At 36.4% G+C, this 13,797-nt stretch overlaps 1 protein-coding gene across 2 annotated transcripts in view; it reads left to right on the plus strand.

Moving 5' to 3' along the window:
* Positions 1–889: 889 nt before the first annotated feature.
* The window catches only part of LOC134679246 (DNA translocase FtsK-like), a 49,509-nt gene continuing 36,601 nt past the window's right edge, over positions 890–13,797 (plus strand). Inside the window, exons 1-3 of one of the 2 annotated variants that reach the window (XM_063538134.1) lie at positions 890–1,131; positions 9,052–9,689; positions 11,057–11,114. In XM_063538134.1, coding sequence (XP_063394204.1) covers positions 9,059–9,689; positions 11,057–11,114 — 689 coding nt within the window. In that variant the 5' untranslated portion in view covers positions 890–1,131; positions 9,052–9,058. Of the gene's footprint in view, positions 1,132–7,447; positions 7,563–9,051; positions 9,690–11,056; positions 11,115–13,797 lie in introns of those variants that run through there. The other variant, XM_063538135.1, reaches the window with a different exon arrangement.

A 13,797-nucleotide genomic window follows, 5' to 3' on the forward strand; every position in this document is an offset into this window, starting at 1 on the left:
GTCTCTTTCTAACCCTATGTGTTAGAACGAGACTTCCGCTTGTAAATTGTAATTTGTAGCTTTATAAAATAGGCCACTGGATTTGAAGTCCATCTTGTCAACAGTGTGGCCAACTTGACAAGCCCCCAACGCTGTCTGTTCTATTTGACGGCGCAGCAACTAGTATCATTTCTCTCTCCTTGCTCTTTTACAAATGCCGTTTGTCAATAAAGGACAACCATACTGTTGGCAAGATGAACAGCAAATCACAGTGTTACCTTTTTTGGTGTATGTGTATGTGTGCGTAATAACGTATGTGTGCTCTTTTAGGGATGTGAAAAGTCGTTTTTAATCATGTTATATATCAATAAAAGCTACACAGCGGAACGAAATAGCTATTAATTGAAGCTTCAATATCTTCGTTAAACATAAACATAATTGAAATGCTAATGAATAATAAATATATTAGAATATAATAAAATAATTCAATTATTGCGGAACACATATTTTAGTAGGTATTTATGTATTTTAATTAAATATCTGAACTTTCCCTTCGTTCCCTGCTGGGGCGTGACGATAAAATTGTGATCCGATAACCACAATAAAGAATAAAAGCGTTTTTTTCATTTTAGGTATCGTTAAACCTTTCAAGTAAAATTAAAATTGCAACAAATGTCGATAGTTTATCGATATGACTTTATCGACATGGCTACAGCAAGGTGGTGTTAAATTGTTAATCGTACTAGTATCTAGAAACAAAAGTGGTAACATTGAAAGCTCGCTTTGACGTCATCTCTAAATATTATATATCTATGGTACTACTTAAATTTACGACGACGACGATGGTACTACTCTAGACCAAAGACTAGTAAGTCTCTAGACTACTCTGCCAATGCCAACAACCGTGGCTTCTTTCTCTTCATACGCCACGCTTCCGCCATTTTGTTGTTGTTTGTTGGGTTTAACTGTACGGGACGGGCGCACGTTGAGTGTCAGTAATGATTATTATTTAAAAGTACACAAACTATGGAACTAATGGTGGACAAAAGAGGACGTTCAGTAATGACTTGATTTTTTATTATATTATGACGCGGGACGCGCAATGCTCAAATATTAGCTAACGACTGGCGGCTAGCCCAATTTACATATCTGGTAAGTTTTGTATGTTATATTGTCTCTCTTTGTATTTAATACTACCAAAAGAAATTCGGCACCGAGTCACGCTGGTGAGCTTACTGTTTTAGAAAGTTTTTGAGTCGGCTCACCTTATGATAGGTGGGTAGGTCCGTACTCCATGTATAGTCTACTATAATATATTTCTATTTACCTGAAGCTGAAGCGCACAGCTCCTTATAAAAAGACCCTGTTCATTTTGTATAAGGTGCGAGAAACGGCGACAGCGTATTGTTACTGTCGTGCGGTGCTACGTGCGAAATGTCGGCCATTAGTGATGAACTCGCTCCATGCAGTCAGTCTACAACTTGTATTCATCTAAAAATCGTATCTTTATTTTTTTGTGCATTTGTGCAAAGCGAACGTGATTTACGGCAATATATTATTATTTATCTACTTCAGCACTTCAATTGGTAAAAATTAACCAATATAATTATTTGGTTATCCTACATTAGACCTCAAATCTTTGTGAGCAGTGACACTTGCAATTTTTACTGTTTATAATATATTTACTACAATCTGACCATTGTTCTCTATGTGTGTAGTAGTTGTATTATTCCCATTTCATGTTTAACACTTTCACTACTACATAAACTAAGACCTACCCTAGATATAAAGTATGTAGGTAGGTGTTACAACGTAGGAAGGTGTATTGTTTCTGAATGAGTAAATATTTGTTTGGATTTTTTCTCTTTCTCGTAGAATAGTAGTATGTGGTGAAAATTAGTATAAATGATGATTCATGGTACCTGCACTATATGATAGGTAGGTAGGCTTGTCATACATACTACTACTAGCCTTGTGCCGGCTTGGTCACTACAGAGAGTGCTTCTCTCAAACTAGTTCCGTTCAGTCTTTTTGTTCCTTTAGTTCAGTTTGGTTGTTGAGAGCTGGAATGAATATGAATTAATTACACAGTAGTTTTTTAAATATTTGGCAACTGAATTACGATTCAAGTTGTATATTATACTATATGACAGATTAAACAGCTTGACACAATAAAGACAATTATTTGATTTTTCCTCATACTTTTCAGGTTTAGGACTGTTTGTCACTCTTTTATCTTGTTCACACTTGTGCCAGTGCCCTTGTGAACCACTTCAGTCAGTCTATTTTCTGTTTCACTCATGTCAAGGGAATAAGCCTAGTTACTACAATCGGTGATAAAAATGAATGGTGGGATATAGCATGTGGTTAGACACTTTTCTAACTTAACAAATAATCATAGTATTTGCCCTGCAATAAAAGTAAATATTAGAAATTATGATTACAGGAGGTTTTGGTGTAGCTGTCTAATCTGTTCTCATCTTTTGTCAATGACAACCAAATAGAATTGATTGTAATAGAGGTGAAATATAATTAAAATTTAACCGAACATTCTCGTCTCACAATTCAAAAGTCTACACCTCGACATTGGCAGAATCCACCTTGCTAAATTTAGCGAGGAGTAAAAGCCATATTAAAAAAGAGGTGATATTTAAAAAAAAGGTGCACCTAAAGTTTGACATCTAAAACAGATGGCACTCTGCTGCAGCATATGTTTTGTGGTCACTGAATTGTCAAACATTAACTTTTACTGTAAATTGTATGGAGCTGTACAGCATCATCTCTTTTACCTGTCAAATACAAGGCATGAAATTGTCTTAATCCCATAGTTTGCTAGAAAGTACAGTCAAATTTGTTATCCAATGAAAAAGTGAATGGAGGTTTACTCTTACGAAATTGTGTATAAAAATATATCTACTTTCTACAGTATGTACACCAACGAATCTTCTCTCTTAGCATAAGGCTTGTTCACGAAATAAAGTAGCCATAGGAAAATGTAAATAAATCTTTTATTTCTTACGCTACTGAAAACAAAAACAAATAATTATATGTGTAAACATTTAGAAAATAAAATACAATGCATTTAGTGTAGAAACCCTACAAGTTGACGAGTTGTTTTACTCTCTTTCAAACGCCTGCCATTAGTGTTCTTATTGAGGTGTAAGTTAACTGACGAGCGGCCGCGTTCCAAATTTTTTTGAAGTCGGCTACTGCACCTTTCTTGAGAAGGTATCGCTTAATGTTTGCCCAATAACTTTCAATCGGGCGAAGTTCTGGGCAATTTGGCTGGATCATATTTTTGCAATATAAATAACATTCTCATTTACAAGCAAATTTAAAGGGGCTTGAGCGTAATGAGCTGAAGCTAAATCAGGCCAAAATGTTGAAGGACGTGCATGTTTCCTATATAAAGGCAAAATTCGCTTCTTAACGCACTCCTGTCGGTAGACATCTCCGTTGGTTGTGCCAGTAGTGAAAAAGCTTGAACTCTTAAGCCACCATGAGCAAATAGCTTGCCATACTAAGATTTTAGGGGCGAATTTTTGAAAAGATTTTTTTTTAGCATTTTACATGTTTCCAACCGAAGTCTTCAGCTTTTTGGCTACATCTCGGTTCGAGGCCGATGGATTTTGGCAGAACAAGTCAACTATTGCCGCGTCTAATTTTGGCTTCACGCAGCCTTTTATGCAACCGCGACCTGGCAGCTCACCTGGCATATTAGACTGCCTAAACTTATATATAACTTTTCGCAGACCGTCTTTGGACATTTTACATCGTTTTGCGAGTTGCCGCATCGCAATACCCTTTTCTGTACAATAGGCGACAAGAATTAGTTTACGAATATTTACTTTATTCTCGGCATTATGATTTTATTTAATTAATGAAAACTAATATATATTTTTCTTAAACTTGATCATATTTATTTTGGAATGTCAGGTAGTAGCATTGCAAAAAGCTTCTATATACCTAAGAAAACTCAACTTTAGGTGGCTACTTTTTTTCGTGAACAAGCCTTATTTACGTCCACTGCTGAACATATGCCTCTTTCATGGATTTTCAATTCCATATAGTTCTGAATGCGGCGGTTCTATGCCAGGTTGGCCCTGCCGTCTTTCTTATGTTGTCTGACCATCTAGTTCATGGTTTTCCATCAGTCGCCATAACAGTACTTGCTGGCTCCATTGGTCGTTATCCCAGCGACAGATTTGGCCGGCCCATTTGCACTTCAGTTGCGCAATTATTTTGGCGATGTCGATAATTTTTCTGCGTTGGCGCATATCCTCATTCCGAATTGTGTACAGAGATGGGCAAAATGTAATCGACTAACGATTAACGATTAAGACTACAAGAATTAATTGCGACTGACGATTGAAAACGACGACTGATCAATCGTAGTTGTATAGAGTGCAACTAATTTAGTTGCAACTAAATTAGTTGCCGATTGATTACGGACAACTAATTTTTGTAATCGACTAATTAGTTAGACTATTTTTTCCGCGACTAATGTTAGAAGCAAATTAAATGGAAAACCTCGGTATGGCTATGTTGACAGCCTGCAGATTAGGACATCTTAACGCATGTATAAAAATGAAATAGCACATGTGTTACTTGCGATATTTTGACCATTTTTATGGAGTGTAAAATTTCTCTTATCTAAGGGTAAATAAAAATTGGGTACTTTGTGCATTGACAAACAAATTAGACGGCATAGATAATAAACAACATGCAGATGTCTCATGCAATAAATAGAACGTGTTTTTTTTAGAAAATGCGTCGGCACTTGCATCAAAATGCAATAAACAACTTCCAGGTAAGTAGGATTATCCCATTGTTTTGTCGCCGCGTGTAACTAAAAAGAGTTTTATTATTGACAGCGACAGCAGAATATTGATAATTTCTTTGTCTAAGATTTACTCAGTACCGTAAAACGGGGTGAGTAGGTTTTGCGGGGAGAGTTGGTTTGAGAGGGGGGTGAGAAGGGATTTTAAGGCTACTGCTACAAAAATAATGTATTCCAATTTAAAATGGGGCTATAATAATACGCATAATAAAAAAATCGATCTAACAATTTTCCAAAATCACCTTTGTATGAAAAGCCCTCTCACCCCAAATACGAGGCACTACGAGGTGAGGTGGGTTTTCCTCATTATCGTCAAAGTTATGAAATGGAACTACCCAAAATAAAATACAAACTAAAATACAAACGTCCGAATCACATTATATACACCATTCAGTTTTCACATGTAAAAGTAAAATTTTATCGAGGTTTGAAAGTCAAATTTCACCCAACTCACCCCATTTTACGGTATCGTGTACAACTTAATTATTAATAATGCACCAATCTTCATTATTGTTTGCGACTTGTAAACATTGCAGTTTTTCGCTATTTATCTTTATATGTATCCATAATATAACGATATATACTACACATATATCGTTATATTATTGCCCATAATATTACATTGTCATTCAAGCATTTTAAATTAAACGTGTATAGTGTATACATAATTTTAGCTCAATCGGTTGAAGGTATCTGCTTCGAAAAAAGCTGCAAGATTCTACCCAAACCAACACAGGTACAACATATAAGTACCTCCAATGTACATACATACCAACTTTTAGTTACATATTTCAATTTAAATAAAAAATGCAAAAACCAGCGATGACATAGTTTTAATATAGATTTAACCGTGAAATTTAGTCGATTGAAACTAGAACTAATTTAGTTGTTAGTTGTACATTCTTACAACTAATTTAATCGCAACTAAATTAATCGCGATTAAATTATGACGATTGATATTTTTAATCGATTGATTAGTTAACTAAAAAATTAATCGATTAATGCCCATCTCTGATTGTGTATCGCAGGGAGATCCCGAGCATCACGCGCTCCATTGCTCTGTGCCACTTTTACCTGGCGGACCCTTCCGACAGTCAACAATGTCAACATCTATGTCTCGCATGCGTAGGTTATTACTTCCCACTTCCCAGTAAAGAAGGGAGAACACATTGGTAGTAGGCCCTGGTTTTCAGTGACTGGGGTTTTGGACTTCAAAGCATCGCCTAATAGCTTGCCAAATGCCCCTCATCCCAATTGAATACGCCTACAGTAGAACCCGCTTAAGACGATTCTGAGGGGACCTAGCAAAAAAAGCGTCTTAAACGGGAAGTCGTATTAAACGTGAAAAAAAAACTAGTATTATTTCATGTACAAACACCGCAGCGGTGATAATGAGCGAATGATATCTAAGTGTAGGTATAAGTTCACACTCAACGTTTAATCAAGAAACACTAACGATAGGCTCAACTAGAAAGTTGTGGAGTAACTCACTGCAAATAAAAATCTGGGAGCGACAGCTTGTACTTCGTGGTCCATAACCGTCAAGCAAATGGCATTAGCATTCTCATACCGTTATGGGCACCCGCGGACCCGACAATAGATATTAGACAAAACAAAAAACCTATTAAGGTAGGTAATAAACACATTAAAAAATGTTAGCTAACGGCGTATTGCATAACAATACGACCGTACGACGGTTATGCCAATGACACAAACGTGCATATGGTGCGTAACGGGAATTTTAGATGGCGTATTAAGCGGGACGCGAGTCGTATTAACCGTGAAAAAATGTATGAAAACAGGCCTAAAGTTGCAGGGACCGGTGTAAAATGGCGTATTATGCTGGAAATCGTATTAAACGTGATCGTATTAAGCGGGTTCTACTGTACTAATTTCAGCTTGGGTTACCGTCAAGAGTTATTTCTGGTCCAAAAATACGTAATCGCTTACTCTCTCCAGCGTTGCCTTCAGAGCAGTGCTCATCCACTTTCTTTTCTCCATTCATTTTTAGACCAACTGGCATCAATGTCTGGATTGGTAAACATGATCATGGAGCATTTGTTCGAGATCTTCAGGTGTCTGCGGGTAGAGCAATGCTGTGAGCAACGAACACTTAAGATTGATCCGTCATTTTGAAATTTTCCACAAAAACTGTTTCAACAAAAAAACCATACATTTAATAAACCCGCTTACAATTTTTTTTGAGAATCGGTTTAAAAACGTGAGCGTTTGCTTTGCACATGCTTCAGTTTAAAATAACCTCAGCTAACCTAAAAACTATATGTGCCATGTCGCCCATGTCTAGGGTTACCAGATACATATTTAGAATTTCCTGACATTCATATTTTTGACGACGACGGGAGGGATTCGATTTCTAAAACATATATGTATGTATGCTTGAGTAAAGATTAGTTAATTAATAATTACGAAGTTATTGATAAGTTGAGAGAGATTATTTTTTTACAATGTTTTTGGATTAATTTAAGTATATAAAAAGGGGTTATCCGCAGATGGTCTAGAACGCAAAATGACTAGTGTGTTGTTTTGCCTAAATCGCAATTAGTCTACATCGCATCAAATTCCGCAGATGTCGCGTCAGGGAAGTTGACCTGCTTCAATAAGAATTAACTTATTGTGGGGCATGTGACCAGTAGCAAACTATGAGCTGTTGGAGCATTTAGGCACCAGGCTATCTTTGGCGGCTCGCTTGGTTCATAAGTTTTGAAACTGCTTTTTAATATAGGTGAGCAGTTTACTTATTTAAGTAACGCCAATAGTTAGAAGCGACGAAAAAGCACGTAAACAATCTTACCTGATTGAGGGTCATTCATACATTACATTAACACATAATATCACAACACATAATGCATTTTTCAAGAATTGAGAAATCATATAACTCCAACAATTTATGCAGTGATCGGGGATTTGGTTGCTACTCGGGGTGAATGACCTTGATATTTAATAAGCAGTTGCTTATTTGATGTATATTTTACAAATATGTTATACTTATTACACTAAAAAGGAGTTTTATTCTAAAGGTTTTAAAGGTAACGCGGACTTAAAGGCTTATCCATATTACTATTTTAACTTGACCACGGTGTTGCATCCAAAACCAAATCACTGCTAATATAATATGGTACAGATTGCCACAGTAAACCAACCACCAAAAATCACAATAATATTTAATACTAGCGAACCGCCCCGGCTTCACACGGATTAATAAATTAAAATTATACACCTAAACCTTCCTTAAGCCCCCCCCCCCCCCCACATCTGGCGTCTTTCGAGCGTCGGCGTCTGGTCAGCGCTATGGAAAATGACGTCGCTGCGCAGAAGAAAAACCGGCGGTTAAATACTTAAAAAAAGAAAAGCAAACAGACGGACAGCGGAGTCTTTGACTCTTGTAATAGGGTCCTGTTTTTACCCTTTTCTATGAAACCAACGACCAGTACGATTGGTTACTAACTACTATACAGTAAAGGGCCAAAAAGAATGCACATCGGCAATCATCGCATTTCCGAATACAAACGAATGCTCATTTCCATGTACATCAATTATTAGGTTAGTCGTTTATCAGAATTTGAATTTAGAACTAAGTACTTTATTGTTGTTTTGTTTTGATTTCACGTGAAATATATAGAGCTGTAAAACACGATGTAACTATTTTTAATTATTGCTATATTCTTGTTAGGGAAAAATAATCTTCATAAATATATATTTTATATAAGATCGACAAAAAGTGTAATATTGTAATGACAAATCTCTGTTGAACCTTCTTAAAATAATTACTTACATTAACATCCTCATGTTTTTTTAAATTGGTTGGCTTCAGATAAAAAATATTTATAAACATTGTGGATAATTTCGCGTGACTGGTAGAGTAACGGCTTACCTTTTTTCCCTATAGATGCCATAGTACAAATTTAATTTTATAGGGGTTTTAGCAGCTCTATATATATATTGACTTAGATAGGCGACTGCACTCTCTCGCATTTGAACCATGACTGACAAAACAAACGTCATGGTGTGTGCGACACAGATATCGCTATACGAAGTCGAAATTAGCCGATTGCCTCTTTCTAAAGCTCGATGTGCATTCTTTTTGGCCCTTTACTGTAAATCATCTCATGTATCTAATGTTAATGTTGTATCTAATTTGAAATATTTCTGTATTCTCACAAATTATACTGTTTCAAGGTGAATAATTAAATAGAGTAATTGTAATTTTTTAGTTGCCTCATGCTACCTCGGCAACATCCATCAACATCAGCGTTGGGAACATTAAAATCTCCGTCCTCTTCTGATTCTGGATCTGGAAATACTCAAAACACCGAACAAATCTGCCGTGAATACATCAGGGGTAATTGCACCAAATATGGACAGTGCAAATATCGCCATGAGTTCGATACAAATAGAATGAAAGAGATCTTACAATTTTGCCACGACTATCAGAATCGAAACGGCTGCACACGTAAAAATTGTAAATTTCTTCACGCCAGCAAAGAAGAGCAAAATAAGTTTTTTGCAACGGGGCAAATCCCTCGCGTGCTAGCTGAGAAACACGCCGCTTCGGCCGCAGCCTCTTCCAACATGCAATCGAACGCAGCCAATGCGGAGACAATTCCACAAATAGCGATGTTCATCAGCGAATCGTACATGTCGCAACCGCCGCCCGCTCCCTGGCCGCCGCTGCCACCTCCGCAAGCAGTGCTGCCGCCGGTGGCGACCGCGCCGCCGCCGCCGCCGCCGGCCTCATCGCCGCCTCGGCACGCCGCAGGCCCATCAGTCCCGTCAGCCCAACAGCTCCCTCCGCCGTCCGCTTCCGCGCCTGGTGTTTCTCAACATCGCCCGGTAGTCACAGCTTACTCTGGTGAGTTTCCTAGTTCGTCGCTTAAGACATCCGCTTCTACACACATTAACATAACATTGACATTAGGTACATAAGTAGTCCCCATTTTTCTTTAGATATTGACAGGAAAATATTGAAAGAATAGTAGATTGTTAACCAAGGGATCAAAGGCACTCATTTCTGCCGAGGTAGTTTGGCGCTCGAACGCAGTGAGAGTGCCTATAGTCCGAGGCTGAAATAATGACTTTCACCCGAGTTAAACACTCTATGCATGTGTTTTTTTTAGTATAATTTTTTATGGTATTTTTAAGGGTATGGTTATTTATGGAATGGTGAGTCAAATATCAGAATGTATAACAAATTTCAATTGCTTACCTATCGTAAAAAAAATAGTAAAATCGTACTTGTAACCTAAAATGCTCTAGTGCAGAAACATATCATTTTCTGCACACCTCTTAGAACAACAATGACCCTCTTTCAGAGCATGAGAAATGAAAAGAATATTTACGCACATGCTATATTGTATTTTTCTATGTAGCATGTTCTAAGATTTAGTTTGTACATTCCAAGTTAACGCATTCACTGCCAGGGGGCGTGGCCTAGGAACAAACTTGTATGACGGTGAACGCACATGTGCGTTGGGGGCAGTGAATGTGTTGACTAAAACTTGGTGACATGTAGATCTCAATTATTTTGCCGGCGAAGAATCTCATTTCACATTGTTTCATTTCATGTTTTTGATGGGATATCATTATTTTTTAGAAAGAAATAGTAATCATCATAATTGATTTCGAAACAAAATTTAATTTTTGCTATTACAAATATGATAAGACGCTTGTGTGAAAATAAATATATATTTTTTGAAAATATAATATTTTTTTACAAATCGTAAAATAAATATTGTTTCTTTATCTTAGGTTCATAACCACACAATTACCCAGCTGGACACTAACTTTCAAATTGCTAGGTCATCTGGAAGTAGGTTTTTGACGTTAGGTCAGTCAGTGAGAAAAATCCATTTTAAATGTTTATATCTTATAACCGGTTGAGTTATATTCATGAAATTTGGGGTTGTCCCAAAATGGGGTTGGCTTCAAATGGTTCGTTTAAAATAACACACGGCCCTTGGCTTCAGCGTATCTAGATACATCAAATTGTGAAAAGAAAACTGAAAAGTATTCTCCGCAAAACGAGTGCCACTAAGTAGTTACAGATGTAGTGCATAATTGTTTTATTTTCTCGGAAACTGATTGAAATAGCAAGACACACGTACGTAGCGTTTCCGTGAAAATACCAATGTTCCTCAGCTGAACAACTTGTGATAATTTTGAATATTTTGTATTGTAAAATTGGGCCTTTTAAAAATACTGTATTATTTTTATTTTCAGCAATGCCACAACAAACATTATTCTCAATAAATCAGCCGGCGGTTGTGGTACCGGAAAAGTAAGTATTTTTTTTCCTAGAAAGTTATTTTAATAGTATTTAATTCAAGTGCAAGGTGTTTTAGTCCTAATTGTGTAGGGTTTTACACTTACAAAACATTACAAAAAATATATAAACAGGCCCAAGCTGCCGGTGGTCAGGGTTGCAGAGTGAGGAACTGACGTACTATACGCGCCAAGTCTAAAATTATTATTTGCTATTATTATTTAATTACAATGAAAAATTTAAAAGTAATTAATTAGCATCGCCAAAACAAGCAAAGGCAAGGCCATGCAAAGAAATAGTGTTCAAGATAAATCAAATCAAGATTCAGTGGAAATAATATATTTTTCTCAAACATGCAATGAAATATTGATGTTATGTTCCTTATAATAGGCTGCGAAGTATGAGGTTTCAGGTGCGGCTAGGACATTAAGGACCTCTGTCCTTAATGGAATTTCATACAAAGCTTGCAGGCCTAGGCCGGCAAAGTCCTCTTTTTTAATTTCCAGTTCACAGATATTTGTGACACAACATCGAGGCATTCATCCATTAAAGAAGAACTAGAGGCAGTATTTGCTTTATGGTTCGTAATGACACTCTGCCACTACGCCTATAAAAAAAAAACAAAAAACAATGTTTGCTATAATTTGCAGTTTTATTTGTATAAAATCAACATGAACATAATAAATAATACATTATTAACCAAATTTTATAATTTTATTTTATAAATTTAACTACACAAATCAATTTATTAAAATATTTCATCTGAACGTTAGCGGTAAAAAGGTCTACTGAAACACATTTTTTTAAATTGTTATGGAGGCAAAGTTGAAAAATCTTCATTCTGTATTTCTGTTTTATTGGATTTATAGTGCGTTGTTGATTTCTTTAATTTAATATGAGTTCCGACGAAATAATGAAATTAATATTAATTGTAATCGTAGGAGTTGGAATTGCCAGCGTAAGCAGAATTGATTTTAAATAACTTGCTGCCTCTGCCGCCAAGTCAAAGACAAAGTATGTATATGGTTGCTTATGGCAATTTTATTATTTGGGAAACTAACAAAAATACAGTTTATTAGAAACAGTTGGCATATTTTAAAGAAATGAAAGTACAGTAGAGTCCGGTTAGTACGACTTCGCTTATAACAACCAACCGCTTATAGCGACATAACTATAGGCACTTGTTTGGTTTTAGTACAAGCTACTATGAAAGTACAACCGTTTAGAACGACTCCGCTTATAACGACCGACCGCTTTTAACGACGGAAATTGACACAAAATCCGTCCGTCAAGTCCGGTTACAACGACGAGCGACGTAGTTTTTACAAATAATTTGTTGGTAAGAAACTTACTCCGTCCCGCGCACTCGACTCCTCTCCCCCCTTTGCCTATAAGCATGCAGCAAGATGAAATAGTCATGCAAGTTTTCGTAATCTTGCAAACAAAATAAAACCTAAATCCCATTATTCAATTGAGCTTAAACTTCATATACACAATTATCTTAGTTAGGTGACAATGCAATATTACTGAACCTTCGAGCTGATCTGATGATGGACTCAGGGGGTGGCCATAGTAACTGTGTGACAAAACGCATCCTAATTGAGTTTGGCTTTGTAAGAATTGACTCAATTGAGTATAAGTTGCTTGTTGAAACAAAAGTACACAGTCAGCGATAAAAGCTTGAGTGAAAATTGAAATGTTTTTGGACTTTTTTGATTGTCGATGTACGATTGTCATCTTGATTAGATTCCCAAGAATTACGACTTTTTATTTTACGGGATACGAGTAATTTGCGGATGATGAGTCTTCGCGTTGCCTACAAAAGTACCTTCTTGTAAACACATAAAAGTCTCTCAATTGAAGACAAAGGGTTGTAATACTAACGTAAATAAATATTTTAATTGAAATGTTATTTTTTTCTTTGATTATCGCATATGTATTAATAAATAAATAAATATTTTGTTTAAAAAATATATTTACTTTGGCAGTTCGTTTAATGCGACGTCCGGTTAGTACGACGTAATATCAGTGGTCCCTTGAGCGTCGTTATAACCGGACTCTACTGTAACTACAAAATCAAAATCGTATTTACTCCATGCATAAAGCAACGATGTATGTGAAACATGATATCAACATGAAAGACTATGTAAACTTATGTGACGAAAACGACAATCAGACGGATACAAGGCGAAAAAATCAAAGATACATGAAAATATACAGTAAAAATACACGACTCGTGTAAAACATGCGTGATAAAGATATAGGTACGTGTTAGTTATATTTTGGGTGTAGTTTACTTTTAGTTTTTTCTATAAATTAAACTTGGGTTTCGTGGATTTTTTATTTTATTTATTTCATTGCATGTTTGAGAAAAGCACTATACATACCTCGGCGGGAAATGGGATTGCCCGCCTCAGACCTATCCGGCCTCGCTTCGCTCGGCCGTCTATACGTCTTCGGCCGGCAACCCCTTTTGTCCCGGCCTCTGTAGTAATGTACTAATATTCCTAGGTAGACTTAGGTTAGTACGGTGAACGCATATATTTAGTATGGAAACCGCCTTTAGGAACATTACCGTTCAAATTCTCGGGCCAAATTAGCACACATACAAAATTACGCCTACATTTAAATAAGACGACGCGTTTACAGAGCCTGCAATCAAAGCTGGTAAACAAAATAATAGTCATCTTTTTTACAC

The sequence above is a fragment of the Cydia fagiglandana genome, chromosome Z, assembly GCF_963556715.1.
Source record: "Cydia fagiglandana chromosome Z, ilCydFagi1.1, whole genome shotgun sequence".
Classification (NCBI taxonomy): domain Eukaryota; kingdom Metazoa; phylum Arthropoda; class Insecta; order Lepidoptera; family Tortricidae; genus Cydia; species Cydia fagiglandana.